Source organism: Heteronotia binoei, chromosome 13, assembly GCF_032191835.1.
Source record: "Heteronotia binoei isolate CCM8104 ecotype False Entrance Well chromosome 13, APGP_CSIRO_Hbin_v1, whole genome shotgun sequence".
NCBI classification, from domain to species: domain Eukaryota; kingdom Metazoa; phylum Chordata; class Lepidosauria; order Squamata; family Gekkonidae; genus Heteronotia; species Heteronotia binoei.
In genome coordinates, this window is record NC_083235.1 from 40481793 (window position 1) to 40501869 (window position 20077).

The following is a 20077-nucleotide window of genomic DNA, read 5'->3' on the forward strand; positions in this document are numbered from 1 at the left end:
AGAAGGTCCGGTTCTGCCGGGAACTGGTAGAAGACTGCCCTCGACAGTTGGAGCAGGATTGAGAACCAGTTCTGGCGAGGCCACCAAGGAGTCACCAGGATGCAGCATGGTCTCTCTCTTGCTATTTTGTTGACCACCTTCGTCAACAACGGCAGAGGTGGGAACATGTAGAGGAACCGGCCCTCCCAAGGAAGCAGGAGCCCGTCTCCCAGAGATGCTAGATCTGCTCCCCCTCTGGAACAGAACATAGGACATTTCTTGTTCTCTGCCATGGCGAAGACATCCAGCTGCGGGTACCCCCAAAGCTGGAATACAGGCTTCAGAAAGCGCCACTGCAGTTCCCACTTGTGTGGGGAAGCCCTACCCCTGCTGAGGGAGTCTGCCTCTATGTTGAGGACCCCTGGAAGGTGTGCAGCCTTCACGAAGATGTTGTATTGTAGACACTCCAACCAGAGATCCATCGCCAGTGCACAGAGCCGACGAGACACTGTCCCTCCATGCCTGTTGATGTAGCACAGGGCAGTGGTATTGTCCATAAGTAATGCTACAGTCTTCCCTGCCATCAAGGGGCGGAAAGAGCGTAGGGCAAAGTGAACCGCCAGCAGTTCTAGGTAGTTTATGTGATATTGAGTCAGTTTTGGCAGCCACTGGCCCCCCACACACAGGCCTTATATGTTGGCCCCCCAACCCCCAAGGAAGCATCTGTTGTGATAGTCACAGTGGAGTTTGGAGATGGAAGGGAGCTCCCTGACAGATGTTGTTCTCTGACTCCCACTACTGTAGCGTCTGAAGAGTCACAGATGGGATGACGAACCTTTTTCGAGGTGAGTCTCTGAGTGGGCGAAACTGGCAAAGAAACCACAACTGCAGGCCTCTCATCCTCAGTTTCGCAAAAAGTAGCACGCTTGTCGTCGCCGCCATCAGCCCCAGCATCCACTGCAGCTGCTGCGCTGTGCCCCACATTCGCCTCTGTAGAAGTCGTACCAGACCGATAATGTCTCTCGCTCTCTGCGGAGGCAGGTATGCGCAATGCTGGTTCGTATCCAGTAAAGCCCCTATGAACTGCACTGTCCTTGACGGAGTGAGGTGAGATTTCTCCAAATTGACCTGCAACCCCAAGGTGTCGAGAAGACGTAGAGTGATGGCAATGTGCGTTGACAAACTTTCCCTCAACTTCGCCACAAGGAGCCAGTTGTCGATGTATGGAAAAACGACAACTCCCTGGAGATGGAGATGGGCAGCCACAACGCTCATCATCTTCGTAAACACCCGAGGTACAGTGGACAGGCCGAACGGAAGGGCTTTGAACTGGAAGTGTTGGGAACTCACTGCAAACCGAAGGAAACGCCTGAACATTGGATGGATGCTGATGTGGAAGTAGGCATCCTTGAGGTCCAGGGTCGCCATCCAGTCCCCTTGATTGATGAGGGGCAGGATTGTTTGCAGCGTGGACATTCTGAACTTCTGGTACAGAATAAATTTGTTCAGATTCCGAAGATCCATAATTGGTCTTAAGCCCCCGTCCCTCTTGGGGAGCAGGAAATAACGAGAGTAAAAACCTCCCGTCCTGGCCGCCATCGGAACTCTCTCTATGGCTTGTTTTTGTAGAAGGTTGTTCAGCTCTGCAAGCAGAGGTGGGGAAGGGGTGGGGGTGGTGATCACCACGGATTGGTTCGGAATCTTAGCAAACTCTATCTTGTAGCCCTCTTCTATGATGGACAGAGCCCACCTGTCTGTAAAGATCAACTCCCAGGCAGGTAGGAAAGGGCGGAGGCGGATAGATGTTGAACCAGTAGGGACGAAGACGCGTGCCACGAGAAAGTCAAAGGCCCTGCTTTTGAGGGCGAGCACCCTTGGATTTGCCAGTGGCCTGAGAGCAATAACGGTTCCTGTTGTTGCCTGAGTGGTCTGCTGTCAGGCTGGGTTGAACGAGGTCGCCATTGCTGTTCGGGCGAGAACTTTTGATAAGACTTCTTGGCCCATGGTTTGTGCCACTGCTTCGCCTTGGGAGCTCTGGAGGTGGCCTGCACACCCAAGTTCCTGGAGGTCTTCAGGCTCTTGTCTATTTCCTGCAGTGCACTGTCTGTGGTAGTGCTGAAAAGGCCATCCCCCTTGAAGGGCAAGTCCTCAACAAAGACCCTAGTATCTTGCTGCAGGGCTGTTGACGTTAGCCATGAGTGTTGACAAAGGCACACAGCGGACGTAATGGTCTTCGCGGACACATCTACCATGTGCTTTGCTGCAGCCAACTGTTGCTTGGCCACAGCAAAGCCTTCTTTCTGCAGCTTCCTAGCAGCAGCCTTTTTGTCTTCGCTCAGGGAAGAGAGGAAAGGGGTGAGTTGTTCCCATACGGAGTATTGGTATCTAGCCATGCAAGCAGCATAGTTAGATACCTTTACTCCTAGGGCCCCTGCAGAGTAGACCTTTCTTCCCATATTGCCCAGCTTTTTTCCCTCCTTGTCAGGTGGGAATGAGTGGACCTTACGTGCTTTGGAAGAAGAAGAAGACGACTGCAGATTTATACCCCGCCCTTCTCTCTGAATCAGAGACTCAGAGCGGCTTACAATCTCCTATATCTTCTCCCCCCACATCAGACACCCTGTGAGGTGGGTGGAGCTAAGAGGGCTCTCACAGCAGCTGCCCTTTCAAGGACAACCTCTGCCAGAGCTATGGCTAACTCAAGGCCATTCCAGCAGGTGCAGGTGGAGGAGTGGGGAATCAAACCCGGTTCTCCCAGATAAGAGTCCATGTACTTAACCACTACACCAAACTGGTGAAGAGACGACCACTGAGTTCGGTTTCGGGTGGGCGAAAAGGAACTGGATACTGGATACGAACTCAGCACCCGCCTCCTGGACCCTATACATGTGGGCCAGTCTTCTAGATGACACCGGCGTAGAAGATGGTTTCTTCCAAGGCTCCTTGACTGCCTGCAGAATCACTTTGGTGACCGGCAAAGCAATTGCTGTGGATGTGTCCCTTTGCATAATGTCAAAGACATTATCATCCACGACGGGTTGTGGTTGCGTCACATGCAGGGAGAGGGAGGTTGCCATCCTCTTCACCAGTTCGCCATAGGACTTCAGATCCTCCGATGGCGAGATAGGAAGATCCTCGGCCATATGGGACACTGGCGAAGGCTCCAAGGCACGTTCCTGGTTGTCGGTACCGCTTTCAGAGTCCAACGAGGAAGACTCTCTCTGCATGGAGTGCTCGGAGGGGATCGGCGTTGATTCCCGGACGGGGGAACGGGTCGATGTTGATGGCTGCTGATGAGTTTCAGCTGCTGGGGCAGTGCGCCTCTCCAGAGGGATCAATGCCGATGGCCTTCGTGAATGGTGCGAAAGCCTTGACATGCAGGATGCTTCTGATTGTTGATCCCACTCCGCAAACTCCCTTGGTGGAAACCACTGATATGGAGGGTAAAGGTAGGGATAGGTGGGCGGCCACTGATGCTGCTCCCACGGTGGTAGCGGTGGGAAATGGCGTGGTGCCATGGAAGGTTCCAGCTCCCATCTGCCTCTAGGTTCCACCAGGGTAGACGGGGCCATCGGCGCCGATGCCTCTATCTCGGAGATCGAACCACTCCCACTACGTCGCTGCGACCCAGAAGACGAAGATCGCTGAGTGAGGTTGATCTCCTGCTCAGACATTGAGAGATGGGGTTGCTGAATACTGCCTCTCGATGCCGATGGGCTGTGGCACGGGGACGTCAGGATCTTCCTCGGCGGAGCAGAAGTCATCGGTGCTGAAACGTCGCAAGAAGGAGATGGAGTGCGGGACCTCTTCCGCTTCTCTTTGGACTTCGCCTTCTTTGGTATGGATGCTCGGGTCCCCGAGTCATCCCGACGCTTCTTGGCGGGCATGTCCACTGATCCTTCATGGGATCGTTTTGTGGAGGAGCCTCGCTCGATCGGCATTTCAGTCAAGACTGGTGTCACATCGGACGATGTGACCGTCGGGTCCGGAGTGTCCGCCATGGTCGATGCCGACGGGCCCGATGCCGATTTCTGAGGGCGGAGTGCTGACTCAGTTAAAGCAGCCGAAAGCCGCGCTGCCCGGTTCTTCCTCGTTTGCTTGGAGAAGCGGAGACAGTGTGGGCAGGACTCCACGTGGTGCGCTTCACCCGAGCAGAGAAGACATAGAGAACAAATGGGCTATATACAACGATAAGGCAAAAAAACAATATCTCACTGACCGGGGACACGAAAGGCAAACCTCTCCGCGCAGCGGTCAGAAAGGAACTGGCAGGATCCCCGCGCTGGCGCCGGTGAGCATGCGTACTGGAACGCCTGCGCATGCCCATTGCCGCCGAGCGCGGAAAAATCCTGGGCTTTCCAGATACCGATTTGGGGATCGGCGCAGGCACTCTATCCCATGAGTGTGAAGCACAGAGACCACGAAGAAGATCCATGTCTTACAGCTATTAATGCCATTTTTCTTTTGATTTATGGATGTAACTGCCACATGAACAAACACTGAGTGTGATCTGCTAGCAGCACTACATTTAAAGATGTGCCTGTGTTGTAAAAACAGAGCACGCCTGTTATCCTTTATTGGCATTTTCCTCCTAATGCATCTTAAAATGGCAAACTGACAGCCCGATGTCACTGCAAGCCACATCAATCATGGAGGCTGGAGAAAGACAAACCAGCCACTATTTGAAATATTCTGATCTCTACAGTGACTGAACTTTATGGGGACGGCAATGCAACATAATGAATGTGCATGCATCTGAAAGAAAAACATCTATTTATCCCAGACCTAATTATTGGGTATAATACTAAGTGGGTGAAATTGTTTACATCACTACAATATAGGCTGTAATTTATCACAGCCATTAAAATGGGAAATTAATTGATTTTTTTTTTTAAAGGAGAACATGGCAGAGGGGGAATCCATAGGAACTATATTATAAGAACATGCAAGCAGCTGTGCCACAAATGGCAGTCCTGGGCTGATTTGCTCCCCTCCTCTTCTATGATGTATAACTTGGCCCATATCCTGATCCTCCACCAAGCAGCAGTCAATAACACGGAGCAAGAATGGGGAATTGCAATCTAATGGTGCTAGAACATGAAGGAACAGGGGGAGACAACACAGGGATTCTGTTTTTGGCTTTAACTTTGGGTTCTTGCAATACTTCCTGCAATCTTAACTCCTCACCTTGACATTTCTGATCTGGCCATATGGATCCATGCCATGGAGACCTCAAGGCTAGACTACTGTAACAGTCTACATGGGTTGGCCTGCAAAGAAAGCACCAGTACAAAACAGTACTTCTTGTTTACTATTTGGAGCTAGGTGAACTAGGCATATTACACCTATTCTGTTCCATTGGTCATCAACAAGCTTTCAGGTTTAATATAAGACACTGGCTGTTACCTACAAAGCCTTGCATGGCCTAGATCCAACACAGCTACTGGATCATTCTCCTTGATATGCTCCATCATAACAAGATGGGTAGCCATATTAGACCATCCACAGCAGTAGAAAAGAGTAAGAGTCCAGTAGCACCTTAAAGATTAACAAAATTTGTGGTAAGGTATGAGCTTTCATGAGTCACTGCTGACTTCTTCAAATATCTGAAGGAGTTAGTCTTTAAGGAGCTACTGGATTCTTACTCTTTTCTACTCTCACAGACAAACACGGCTACCCATCTTGATCTATAATTAGCCATGAACGGCACTTGGTAGGTAAATGCATGAGTGGCATTACTGAATGCAAACTCAGTCATCAGGAGTAACACTACCCATTCATCCTGTTGATTAGTACAACATTCTCTGTTGGTGATTTGTATAACATCATAGGTACTGTCAAAGGGTAGCACTGGTATGGGGATGGTGTGCCGACAATATGTGGACTCAAGTGCCCATAAGAGACTGCAAAGCTTGCTAGAGCTGGGATGTGAACTGGACCCCACAATCCAAAATCAGGTGACCTGGTACTCCATGGAGTCTAAAGATATGTTGCAAATAAAGTTAAGCAGTGTCTTGAGTGGTGGGGGACCTGGACAGGTGATGTATTGGGCCAACTTGCTGAGGAGGTCCACTGTTTCCAGGATACTCATGTACCACTTTGAATATGGAAAGTTTGTGATGCCCAGAGAGATTGACTGCCAGGGTCCTATGGGAGTGGGCAGAGGTTGTAATAATCCGGCTGGCCTGCCTGGAAGAAACTTTGCCTACCTACAGGTTTTGCAGGAATCCACATACAATGCCACATCATTCCGGACTTGAGGCAACCAGAACTCATGAATTAGAGATATATTGTTTTATAGCATCCAAATTGTCCAGCAACTTTGGTGTTGTGGACAAGTTGTTGTACCTCTGCCCTCAGTGGTCCAGATGGTACATATTCTTAACACCAGAGCTGAAGTTGGAGAGACTGAGGAACATATGAACTGTTGCTGCAAATTTGTGGACAGGAACTCCTGGAGTGTGGCCAGCTCAGGTTCTGATAACGAATACAGATGCCTCACAGATAAAGGCATGCCTGGAATGAGGTTGCCAATGAAGTACAGCCAAGGCATGTATAAGCTGCAGTCCCTGTGCCTGAAGTGCAGTGAGACTCTGGAGCAGCCGTGGCTTTTTCCATTTTGTGAAAGTAAAATGTCTCAGAGCAGGCAGGGCACAGAGTAGAGTCCTGCAGCCAAAGTGTAGCACAGTCAGAGTCCATTTCCTAAGTTGTACACGGAGTCAGTGACAGAAGCAAGTTTAGGGCAAATCCAAGAGTCAAGATGCAGTTACAATCCAGGAGTCAGAATCACGGTCTGGAGGCAGCCAGTAGCAGAAAAATCAGCCCATCTCTCTCTTTCTCTCTCTCTCTGATAGGAGAGAAGCCAGTCTTGCAGCTGGGTTGCATTATACAGGTGTGTGCACTCTCCTCCTTACTATCTAGCTTCAGATGTCTCTGGGCTGCTAATTGCACACTTCATCTCCGTTCCTACCTTTTATGGTGGAATCTCTTTCATCTATGCTCTAATGGCTCTGGAGACAAGGGAGGCAAGGTGGGAGGTGAGGTGCTCTCTGGTTCTGGGCCATGGGCTTGAACAGCAGGGAAGCTGCTATCAGACTGTGAGTCACTGCTTGGTGGGGTTGCAGTAGCTTTCTGCAGCAGATCACTAATTGTAAGCTGGGACCTTCTTCACCTGTCTATTCTTCCTCACAGACCTCTGCCTCTTTGGGATTGGCTGCATCTGGCTGAAGTAAGCAGTGAAGTGGCCAAGTTTGCAGATGACACTAAATTGTTCAGGGTGGTGAGAACCAGAGAGGATTGTGAGGCACTCCAAAGGGTTCTGTCGAGGCTGGGTGAGTGGGTGTCAATGTGGCAGATGAGGTTCAATGTGGCCAAGTGCAAAGTAATGCAAATTGGGGCCAAAAATCCTAGCTATAATACAAGCTGATGGGGTGTGAACTGGCAGAAACTGACCGAGAGAGATCTTGGGGTCGTGGTAGATAACTCACTGAAAATGTCAAGACAGTGTGCGTTTGCAATAAAAAAGGCCAATGCCATGCTGGGAAATATTAGGAAAGGAATTGAAAACAAATCAGCCAGTATCATAACACCCCTGCATAAATCGATGGTGCTGCCTCATTTGGAGTACTGTGTACAATTCTGGTAACTGCACCTCAAAAAAGATATTATAGCATTGGGAAAAGCGCAGAAAAGGGCAACTAGAATGATTAAAGGGTTGGAACACTTTCCCTATGAAGAAAGGTTAAAATGCTTGGGGCCCTTTAGCTTGGAGAAATGTTGACTGCGAGGTGACATGATACAGGTTTACAGGATTATGCATGGGATGGAGAAAGTAGAGAAAGAAGTATTTTTCTCCTTTTCTCACAATATAAGAACTCGTAGGCACTCAATGGAATTGCTGAACAGTTGGGTTAGAATGGATAAAAGGAAATACTTCTTCACCCAAAGTGTGATTAACACATGGAATTCACTGCCACAGGAGGTGGTGGCAGCTGCAAGCATAGCTTCAAGAGAATATTAGATAAACATATGGAGCAGAGGTCCATCAGTGGCTATTAGCCACAGCGTATTGTTGGAGCTCTCTGTCTGGGGCAGTGATGCCCTGTATTCTTGGTGCTTTGGCGGGGGGGCAACAGTGGGAGGGCTTCTAGTGTCCTGGCCCCACTAATGGACCACTTGATGACACCTGGTTTTTTAGCCACTGTGTGTAGGACTGGATGGGCCACTGGCTTCTCTTATGTTCTTATCCATGACAACTTCTATCATTTTGTAGAATGTGTCAAACAGCATTGTGTAGGACAGCACTTTTTAATCAAAGGAATAGTGCTGTAGTGTTAAATGTCTGAAAATTCTCAGCAGTCCCCTTCCCCATACAGCATTGCTCACTGGATGTATTACAGTGCCTTCATTTTTCTGTGCTCTGTGTGATCCAGTTTTATTGCACTGTTAATTGTATTTTATTACAATTGTTTATTGTACTTTATTTACTCCCTCCCCAGGGAGAATCATCTGTCTCCCTCTATTGTCTTCCTCCAGTGAGTGGAGACTTTTTTGGTTATTTTGATACTCCCTCACTAACTCTTATTAACCCTCCTCCGTGGTTGTATGTTTGTATTTTTACATGTTTATATATTTATATTTTCTGTGTGTTTATATTAAGTTTTATTCATTTTTAATATTTTATATATATTTGTATTTTAAATGCTTTTAACATTTGAAATTTTCTAAAGTTTGCCACCTTGGGGAACCTGAATTAGGTGGGAAAGCAGCATAGAAATGTTTTAAATAATAAATATTTCTACATCTTTATTGCATTGTTTAATAATTTTGTAATCCACCTTTAGTCTCAACGAGCATGGTAGATAATAAATTAAGTAAAATTAAGTAAATAAAACAATGTTAAGGGAACTGCCAAGTGCTATTCAAACAGGGCTGCTTGGTACTTCTCAAAGGAATGAAACTGATCCAAGCTGATAAGTTTATTACCACCGCCACCCCCCAAAAAGTGAGAATTACAAATGAGATTCACATGCGACTCTGGATTTCCAGATGAACCAAATGAACTAAAAGTCCACAAATCTCACAGAGATGGAGATAACATTGGGGCTAAAGTGACTGGAAATGGGCTGTAGGACTATGCTCTCCTTTCAACAGGCCCCTCTCAATTCTCCCTTGCTGCTCTAACCACAGTTAAAGAATACATCACCATAGCTGTTTAACCACAGTTAACACTAACTGGTTTCCCGGTTTAACCAGGATGCTTAAATGGGGCTTGAACTTGGTTAAGGTCCCTGCAATTAGGGGGAACTCCACAGGCCTTAGGACTCCCTTCTGAAATGGTTGCAGTGAGGCCACAGGTAGGTCAGAGGGCCAGGAGGGAGGAAAAGGAGGGACTGGTATAAGAAGTTTGATGGCTAATTTAGGTTTGCCTCTATAATGTTCAAAATGGTCACAGAATACAGCCTATCGCTCATAGTGTTTTAAAATAATGTTTATAAAAACTTAACATGAAAAAATAAAATATAAACTCCATGTACTCTGCGTCAAGGAGTGGGAAAGTAGCATGGATTTAATTTGCAAATGGGTCTTTGAAAACATGCAGCTTTCAGGAAAAAAAACACATGCTGTTTAGATGCTGGCCCCATAAAATACATGTAGTTCAGAAAAAGGTCAGGCTTTAAAAAGACTGAGAGCCAGTTTGGTGTAGTGGTTAAGAGCATGGACTCTAATCTGAGAGAACTGGGTGTGATTCCCCGCTCCTCCACATGCAGCTGCTGGGTGACCTTGGGTCAGTCACAGTTCTCAAAAGAGGTGTTTGAGAGCTCTCTGAGCCCCACATACCTTACAGGGTGTCTGTTGTGGGGAGAAGAAGGCAAGGTGATCGTAAGCCACTCTGAGACTCCAAGTGAAGGGCAGGATATAAATCCAATCCCTTCTTTGTCCTCTTCTTCCTCCTTTGTGGTATTGGAGTTGCTGCTGCATGAGTCCTCCCGAATAACATTAATAACATCAGACACTCTAGGTCATATAAGAACTGCTTCAGCTCCAGTGGGGAATTCAGTACAAGAAGAAGGCATGCCGTGAGCTTCTTACACATTACCCTTTGGACATTAGTACAGCAGAAACACTGCAGCAGTTTTTACATCAATAAGATAGCAGAAGAGTAACCATAGATAATGTTAGCAACCACTTATCTTTTGAACAAAAGGGATGAAAGTTCACTATGGAAAGAGGTTGTGGGGAGGGACTGCATGATCCTGCAACCATCTCCCAATTTGTTAATGGTGGATAAAACAGCCCAGCATTGGCTTGTGTGTGTGTGACTTCTGCAGTTTTCTGGCTCACACACTGCAACAGAAGAATGCATGATCTGCTGTTCCACTAGTCCCTTATCTGACGTAACATACAAATTATTCAGTATCTCTCAGAATGCCTAAATAGCCCCCTAAGCATAGTGCTCTGTACTTTCCAACTTCCACCGTTCTACAGCTAGTTAAATATTCTCTCTGAACAGCACATAATCAAAGGCTTATCCAGTAAGACCTGCTGTTAAAAATGATCAAAATTAAAAGCAAAGCAGATGCAAATTAAAAACTCTTGGGCTGTAACAGCTAGCAATGGCACTAACTCTTGCCACCAACACACAGAGGACGTCCGTGTAGAAGTCCACAGAGAATTTTATCCTGGGGACATGCCCAATGGCCATAATCAGAAATGTTCTTTTATTACTCAACAAATTAAGTCATACTTCAGGCAGTCACATAGAAACTGATTATTCCACTAAACTGGCAGCATTACTGAAATCTAAATTACGGAGAGGGAAACCTTCTGCCAGTAGAAGATTAAAGAATGCTTATAAACACACAATTGTTTAAATATTTTTTTTTAAAAGTATTTGAATAGGAATAGAAATTTACACATTACTTATTACTAGGGAGCTCATGCTCAAGTAATTGATAAAAAAATTGCTTATATGTTGGACAAAGAAAAACTTGGAACTCCAAAGCTACTACGGACCAGACTGTGCAGTAATTTTTTTTTTTAACTTTGTGTTCAAAACTGTAAAGAGATTGGGGAGGGGCAAACATACTAAAAAGTGGAAGTAATTAACAGATAGAAAGAAAAGAATCAGAAACTGGGCAAAACTAGAGATGCAGAGGATGTAGGGTTTGCTAGAGGATGTAATGATGCTCACAGGCTTAGGCAGATTTTAAAGGGGAGCAGACAGACTCCTGGAGGAGAGGTCTATCAGTGGCTAATAGCCTTGGTGTCTGGAGGAGACCTCCACGTTCAGAGGCATCAAACCTCTGAATATCAGTTCCAGGAAGCAACAGCTGGGGAAGGCCTCAGCCTCTATGTTCTGCTGATGGGCCTTCAGAGGAACAGGTTTGCCACTGTTTGAGACAGGGTATTGGACAAAATAGACCACTAGTCTGACCCAGCAGGGTTTTTCTTATGTACTTGCAATGTTTAACTGATTGTATAAAACAAATACAACCATGCTCACCTTACATTATCAATAAAGCAAAGCCAGAACAAAACTCAAACAAACTGGAGCAGATCAAATCTTCCTGCATGTTATACCTTCAGTTTATGTATTTCTTCTAAAGCTTCATTCCTCTCTTTCCGAAGTTCTTCCATGTCTTCCATTTCCAAAGGATCATGCAACGCAAACTGTATAATTTGAAATAGAGAGAGGGGAAAGTATGACCAACTTGCCCATGAAAAGAATGTAACAAAAAAGTCTACAATGAGATCCACAAGACAATGACATGTACCACTCACACACTTGGTGTCAGTCATAAGATTTCACGAAATGGTATTACCAGTTCGTGCATGTCTGTGAATCATGCCCTACAGGATAGGTTCCTTGAAAGACCATGAACAACTACAGTCATTCAGGGGACTAGTACAAAGCTAAATTTAAGTGTATATTAAGCAAATCTTACAACAACCTCCAGAAAATTAAGACTTTTTAATGTCTGTAATGGTTATACTCTAGACTGCTCCAGTACAATAACACATTATTTACCTGTGAATCTAATAATCTGGCAATTTCGCAGGTGCTAAATAGGGTGGGTCCTTGGGCACCCTCAGTCCCATCCAGTTGCAAGCAAAACAGATTTCTTGCCACCTGTACAAAATCTAAAACAGAGCTTAAGTTGCAAGTCTGCAGGATCAACTGCAGAAGAATCCATTTATATCCTCACCCTTCTGACAGTTTAACATTTTCAGGCTTATTTTAAATCTTCAGTTATCACTGTTCTAAGCCATTCCATACATCATTTTTAAAAAGCCCTGGATGTAAACTGAATGAATGGAAATTTGGACTAAATATTGTGAAAACACACAAGTGACAGTAAGTTCCCCCCCCCCCAAACTATCTACTTTCCACCCCATCATTATTCTAACTTACAACAACCAACTGCTCCTAACATATTTCCTGCTACAGAGAACAATTATTCTAGCCTTACAAAATGAATAACAAATTTAAAAGTAATTGCAAGTTTTAACATTGAAACTGGAATAAACCTGGAAGAAGGTATGTGATTCAATCCATGCCTAGATTTCAGCACAGAAGTGCAGTCTCTGTAGTGCACTTTTATACAGTTCTTAAGACAAAGCCTGCATGGCATAGTTCCCTGAATGGGCAGCAGGAAGTCCCTAACAGTAAACAAGAGCATCCATATGATGTTGTATCCAATTTGGACACAAATTTGTCTGGTTCCTGCCGCAACCCCTTTCCCCAATCCCAAGAAAAGAAAACTTTATTTTCTCTGGTCTGAGAAGAAACTGCAGGGTGGCTGCAGGTGGAACATCTCTCAAATGCTTCACTCACAGCCATCTGAGGGGAAGGGGGAGAGATTAAACTGCTTTTTGAAAATGGCACAAGGCAACTCACTGCTGCATGCCAATGTCTTCTTTTCCCTTTTTTAGCCTTTAAAGGGCTTTCCCCTAACTGCTAGTGTTTTCATAGCAGGGATACAAATTTTGAGTCCAGTGACACCTTTAAGACCAACAAAAGTTTGTTTAAGATATACACTTTTGTGTGCAAGGCACACTTCCTCAGATACCAACACAGATGCCCACCTTTATCCATCATAGTAGATATGTATTTTTGCTCCCACTATAAATGCTTCCCAAGGTGAAAAATAAAATGAAGGGCTTTTGCAAAAACAAACAGGGAAGAACATGAAACTAAAATGCCTGTTGCCCTTCAAAGCAACTGTACTGCACAAAATAAAGGAAAAAAGGAATGCACTGCAAAGAAACTGACAGACGTTTGAAAGCTCTGTGCCATGGGGACATTTGCCAATCAAGATGCTGCTGCTCTGAATTAGCTCTTAAATTCTGACGTACAGAAAACTGATCTATTCTTTCCTACCTAACGATTATTTCCCTCTTTTCACTGTTCCTGCCCCTTCATTCTTTTCCTTGACTGTACCATACACTGGAATCAATGCACAAAGGGGACTAAATTTTAACCTTGAAATTATTCAATATAGCCAACCACACAGTAGCCATGAGGCATGTAAATACAGCAGCGCCACAAAATGAAACAAAAAACCCACCAAGCAAGCCAAAAGATGTAGCTCTCAGTGTTATGCCAATCTAATATCACATGGGATAGTCTATTAACTGTCATCCCTTTTATTATCCTAACAAAAACTGCTACGAAGGGTTCAATACAGAAGGTGTACATGAAAAGATGATCTTTTATTCCATTTTGCTTAAATTCTCTCCAAATAATTACCTCCAAAAGACACTGTTCCTTTAGAATCCTTTGGTAGCTGCTGCTGTAGGACTTCTTGCTGTTCTTTTGTAGGCTGAATCCCAAGGTAGTTCAGCGCCTACAAGAATTCATTCATTCAGAGTTTTCTCAAAACATTCGTTTTAAAATAATAAATCTTGCACAAAGACCTGATTTATTAACTTTTCAATGAAAGGAAACTCAGCACCTGTATACACATGGGACAAAAGCATGCAGGACAATCTTTTTAGGATTATGCCCACTGAAAATATGATGTTGCCTTATACTGAATCAGACCACTGGTCCCATCCAGCTTAGTACTGCTGACTCTGACTGATCACAGCTCTTCGGGGTTTCAGGCAGAAAGAGGTCTTTCCAACACCTGTTACTGGAAATATTTCAATGGGAGATGTCAGAGACAGAATTTAGGATTTTCTACAAACAAGGCTTGTGTTTCTGCTATCTGAACTACAGTTCCTTCAGACTGTAGGTAGGAGATGGTATGTTTCAACATTCCTTCATGTTAAAGGCATGCAAAAGCAGCATGTCAGAACGCCTTTTTCCTCTAACATGGAGAAGGCCAGGAAGTCCATGAGCATTCTAGGGATTTAGGGAGCCTAGGACAGGCCCCATGTACTCTGGTGATCCACCCTGAAGTGGGGAATCTTCATGTGAGCACCGTTTGTCATGATCCAAGTTGCCCCATCACTGATGAGAATTAGGCAGCATGAAAGCGTCAAAGCTCCATGTGGAAAACTAGGCAGCATGCAGTAATGTGGGCTGAAGTGCAGGCACTTCAAAACTTTTGGCAGCAGAGAGGGATATGCATGCAGTAAGCACCATCCACCCTCTTTGCCCTGCTAACTAAACATCATCTTGTGAAAGCTGTTCTTCCTGTATTTTCATATGAGGAAGGAACTGGAGAACTTAATACTGAGAAGTAACAGGCATGGAGGGAGCTAGAGGCGGCAGCAGCGGGGAGGGGGCAACCTATGCGGTTGCCTGGGGCACCAGAGGGGGGGGGCGAGAGCCCAATTTGCCACCCCCGCCTCTCGGCGCCCTAGGCAACCACCTAGTTTGCCTAGCAGGAGGGCTGGCCCTGGGTAGGAGGGGAGAATAAGCAAAGCTGGGGGAATGGGATGATTGTCAGAGAAAATGAGAGGAAGAATAGAGCGAAGAAATGCGGACAGATAAGGGGAGGGGCGAAAGAGGGAAAAGTTTGTTACAGAAGTGGGGGAAGAAGCAGGGAAAAGGAAAAGATGAAGGGTAGTGAAGTGCCAATAGTGTTGACAGGCGGGGGTGGGGGGGGAGGTGGGAAGAGACCAAGGCTGGGAGTGAGTGAATGCCAAGGATGGGGGTAGGTGGGAAGACAGTGATGGGGTTGAATGAATGTGAAGGGAGGCATAGTGAAGTGCAATATATTTTTGCAACGCTTTGTTATGAGTCCCCTGTGGCAAAGAACTAATGTGCTTCTTGGTATCGCTTATATTAAAAACATCAAATTGCTGTCTCTGTAACATTATGAGGCAGTGGTTAGAGTATTAGGCAAAGGCAGGGTTACACCTCTGCCCAGGACTGCACCCAGGTCCAAATTCCTGCTCTGCCATGAAACTTGCTGCAGGACCTGGACCTCTTTCTCGGCCTCACCTATTTTACAGAATTGTTGTGAAAATAAAATGTGAGGAGGAGGAGGAGGGAACCATGAATGCTCACCCTTAGCTACTTGGTAGAAAGGCAGGGTATGAAGTCACAGCGTTAAACATAGTGGGATATTCCAAGACTAAATCTTCCGTCAGCAGAATGGAACTTTCCTACCTCTCCCATCTCAATGCAGCCCACTGATTTCTGTGGAACGCTGCCCTTGGGAGACAGCAGACTGAGAAACAATGTGAGGGGACGGTCTGCAGCAGGAAGCAAGAATTGATGGAAATTACCAATTTAGTCTGGATCCAACCAGATTGTTTCAATATGTAATAAATAATTTGATCAGGCATCAATTCAGATCCAGCATTTCAAACATGCCATGGAAGTCTGATGACTAAAATATTTACACAAAAAGAATATTACTACCATTCTGAAGGAACATAAAATATGCTCTTCAGAAACTTCTCACCCTGTAACGGAAGTAACAATGGAAAATAAGACAGGGATATTTACCATCTCGAGTTTATCTGCCTGGAGACGAACTGTGGGGTTGAGGGAAATCTTCCTTCTGTGCAGTCCATAATCATCACTCCAGGTGGGGCCAGTAGCTAACAGAAAACAGGTTGCACATTAATTGGAAATTTAATTGGAACTTATTCTGCACAAAGGATGTGTTCTGAAGTCCTGCTGTTCAAGCAATACAGGCTAATCACCTGAATCCCAGAATTAAATACAAAGTTTATTATTACTTTCTGCCCCTTAAATATTAAGAAGCACACTAGTAACATGTTTATGTAAGCTCTCAAACAGAAACTTCTGAACCACTAGAAGTTGCTGAATCACTGGCTGTCAGTTGTATTCATCCATCAATATATGACTGAAAAACTAACAAAAAAAGAAAACATAATTGGCTGAAGTGCTAGGGAACAGCAGGCACTGTTGCAACATTAAAGGCCATATGATGAGAAAGGCATATAGCTAAGACTTGTGACATCTTTTTTCAGATAGACATCAGGTAGACAACAAAAACAGAATAGGTAGTGGCTTCAAATGCGTTTTATAAATCCCTGGAATTGTTCTTCATTTGTAAAGCCTCAGGTTATGATTCAGGGTTTTGTGAGGGACACCTCACCTCTGATGGTTCTTTCTATGAATTTAAAAAAAATCACACAACTGGTGGCACAGCAATGATTTTAATGCAACTTTGACAAAATAGCTTTCTGTCTGGCCATTTTTTTATCATTGCACTAACAAACTAACAATTTAACAAACATAACATTTTCAAATTAAAAGGCGAAGGTTTCATTCTTAGCAAATAACAACTGGCGATGATTTCTTCAATTAACCGGCACATACAACTAATACCCTTCTGTTAACAATAAAAAAACTTAAAGAGCAAGGCACAATTAAAGCTCAGCATCACATGTGCCAATGTGCTTTTAAGCACTCTGGGTTGAATACAAGACCAGATGAAGCAGCCCTATACTGAATCAGACCACTGGTCTATCAAGGTCAGTACTCTTTACTCAGATTGGCAGCAGCTCTCAGGGTCAAGGTCTTCCACTTCACTTCCTACCTAACATTTATGTGGAGATGCCTGGGATCAACCTGGGACCTTCCATGTTGGATTGTATAGGGTCTGGGTTGCCAGCTGGTTTGGGAGGAAATGTCCTGTCCCTTTAATGAAGACTTGTATGGAAATTCTATGAGTCCCAAAAGTCCCTGTCCCTGTTCTCCATTATTTCCTATGGAAGGAAGGCATTCAAAAGGAGCATGATCCCTTTAAATTTGATGGCCAGAACTCCCTTTGGAGTTCAATTGTGCTTATCACAACCTTGCTCCTGGCTCCACCCCCAAAGTCCCCAGATATTTCCTGAGTTAGACCTGGCAACCCTAGGGTAGGCCCGGCTTCATCAGGACTACCACCTGAAGGGCAAACAGACTGACAAGGCTGGGGTCCAAATTCTCCTGTGTGCAGGCCACTGCCAGACAGGCTGCTCCAGCTGGCCTTCTCCTTTTCACCTCTAGTAAGTACAGGGTGCTATGGCCACCCCCCGACAATTGTTTATTTCAGAACTTCAGCCTTCCATTCCTGAATTAAAGACCCTGATTAATACGCCTGGTGATTTGTCTCACTATTTGATTAACTGGACAAAATCTGAGTTGATGCCAATGGGAGACAACATACCACATTTGCTGATGGACATGGTGGTTCCCCTATTACGGTACTTATCTTAAAATATTTATTTCTGAAGATATTAAGAACATGATTATGATAAATTTTAACAAGATCACTGATATATCCTTGGGTTTGGACAGATGGACAATCTTAAATCTTTCTTTATACTCTAAATGAACAGTAACACCTCATATTACAACTCTTTTAAATACAATTCATTTTCATATACCTTGTAGATATATTCATAAAATTAATACTGTAGTTTGGATATTTCTTTAAAGAAGCCATTCTCATTTAATAAAAGAAGATTTCATTTTCCTTATCTTAGCTTATAACATCAAGAGTATCTGTTAAATTGTACTAATTATCGAGATTGTTCCTTTCAGTTAAACTATCCATCTTGGGCTTTTAAAATGTTTCTTCTCTAATGCCCCTCTTTAAATGGAATGCATTAGGATCTGTTCATATTGAAATAGATCTTGTTCCTATCGCAATTTCTGCAGTTAAGAGAATTATGGCATATAATGTCACAACAATATCAATTTGACCTATTTTCACATGCTGAACTAATACCATAGGCCAATCTAGATTTAAAAAGTGAAAAAAAATTATGTAAGGCATGAACATATAGGAAAATCTTTACTTTGCATCTATTAATAGACTATAACAATAAGTTTTTGTTATTTTCTCAACTGAGATCTAGATACGAACGGTCAACCTCTTTCGAATAGCAATATGTAATGTAAATGTAATGTAAAATTTTATTTATATCCCGCCCTCCCCCGCCGAAGCAGGCTCAGGGCGGCTTACAACATTTAAAATGAACAATACAATAATAAAACATTAAAATCACATTAAAACCAATCAGTAATTAAAACATTCCTAAACTAACAGTGGCGGTAAGTATTATTAATCTAGCCGTAAACATTAGTACAATCATTAGTAAACGCCTGTCTGAAGAGGGCGGTCTTGCAGGCAATATCTACTACTGCAACATCTGTGGTATCTAAATATGGCCCTGCAGCACTAAGCCTTTCAGAATCTCCCTTACCCTTGGATACTCTCATTGGATCAATGCAGAAAATGAAACCTACAATATTTGTTTATAAATATTTTATGCTCAGCAATAAATCTGAAATGCCGAATCTTAGAAATGAATAGGAGCTCAATCACCCCAGTTTTGTAAAAGCAATGACATATGGCGCTACATTTTATACCTACTGTTTCTAAGATCATTAAACTGCAACTTATTCAGCAAAACAAAAAATTATGTTTAGGATATTCTGGACACCACAGCATCTTTTTAATAAAGGACTAAGTAAACTGTCTAATTGTTGGTGCTATAAGTTACAAGATGCTACTTTTAAACATGCTTTGGTGTTGTTGAGTCTTTTTGGGAGGAGCCAATTACTTGATAAATTTTGTATTAGATTTTTGAGGATACTTTAATCTTTGAGGTTGCTTATACTTTTATTTGCCTGCCTCTTTGAGACTAACTGATGATCAACGAAAATGGATCCTCTCCCCATGCCCTTACTGCTGCTAAAAGACTTATATTACAATACTGTAAAGATAAATGTCTACCTCTAGTAGTTGCATGGACTGAAGACTACAGTTTTATCAACATTTGAATGTATGGTATACAAGTGACAATTGTGCACTTAGATATTTGAATGCCTTTTATAGATGCTTATCTGTAGACTTGTCATCATCAACTTTTTGTTTTTTGTCCAGGGTAATTTTAAAAAATCAAAAATAGAATAAAATATAAATAATAACAAAAAAACCCCCTAAAGGTACATCTTTCTCCAGGCCAGTTGAGAACCCTCTGTGCAGCACCAGGGGAAGGCACTGGCAAGGCAAGCTTCCCCACATTCTCCTTCCTTCAGCCTACAAAACTTGAAAAGAAGATGTTGAAGTCATGCAATTTGGCTCTGCAGTTGTGAAATGAAAAGGTGCTTTAGAACTGCTGGGATTTATGGCTCCTCCCACAGGGGAATGATAGCCCCTAGCCCCCACACCAAAACACAGCCAAGCAATGTGGTGCCATGTTCAGAGAGTCATACTGGTAGACATAGTTCAAATCCCCATTCTGGCTTGGAAGGCTTCTGGGTGACACTGGGTCACTCACATGTTCTCAGCCTAATCCCTCACACAGGGTTCTTATAACGATAAAATGGAGAAGAGACTAATTCAAGTTGCTTTGATTCTCTTTGGGTGAAAAAGTGAGGTAGAAATGATGTAAATAAGTAAATAAATCTTGAAGTAACTCTCATTTTTAGAAGATGTTTGTCACATAGCATAGGCAACTGCTGTACCAGAAATGCGAGCTATGCTCTTGTTGGTATTTGGTACTATCCAAACTTTAAAACAACAACAACAAATCTTCAGTTTGTGTTCCAGAACACAATCTGAAGAAATTACAACAGTGCGCACTAGACAGGATATATAATGACAGTTTCAGACTTCATTATTCTTAATGATTATGTATATTTGGACCCAAGTGATTCATGATTTTGAACAGT

General features: G+C 43.9%; 1 protein-coding gene across 1 annotated transcript in view; it reads right to left on the bottom strand.

The window, feature by feature from the left end:
- Window positions 1–20077, bottom strand: part of STXBP4 (syntaxin binding protein 4) — a 240927-nt gene that overhangs the window by 166674 nt on the left and 54176 nt on the right. Inside the window, exons 12-15 of the mRNA XM_060253551.1 lie at window positions 15887–15981; window positions 13733–13829; window positions 12011–12123; window positions 11563–11652 (exon numbers count right to left, since the gene is read on the bottom strand). Coding sequence (XP_060109534.1) covers window positions 11563–11652; window positions 12011–12123; window positions 13733–13829; window positions 15887–15981 — 395 coding nt within the window. The remainder of the gene's footprint in view (window positions 1–11562; window positions 11653–12010; window positions 12124–13732; window positions 13830–15886; window positions 15982–20077) is intronic.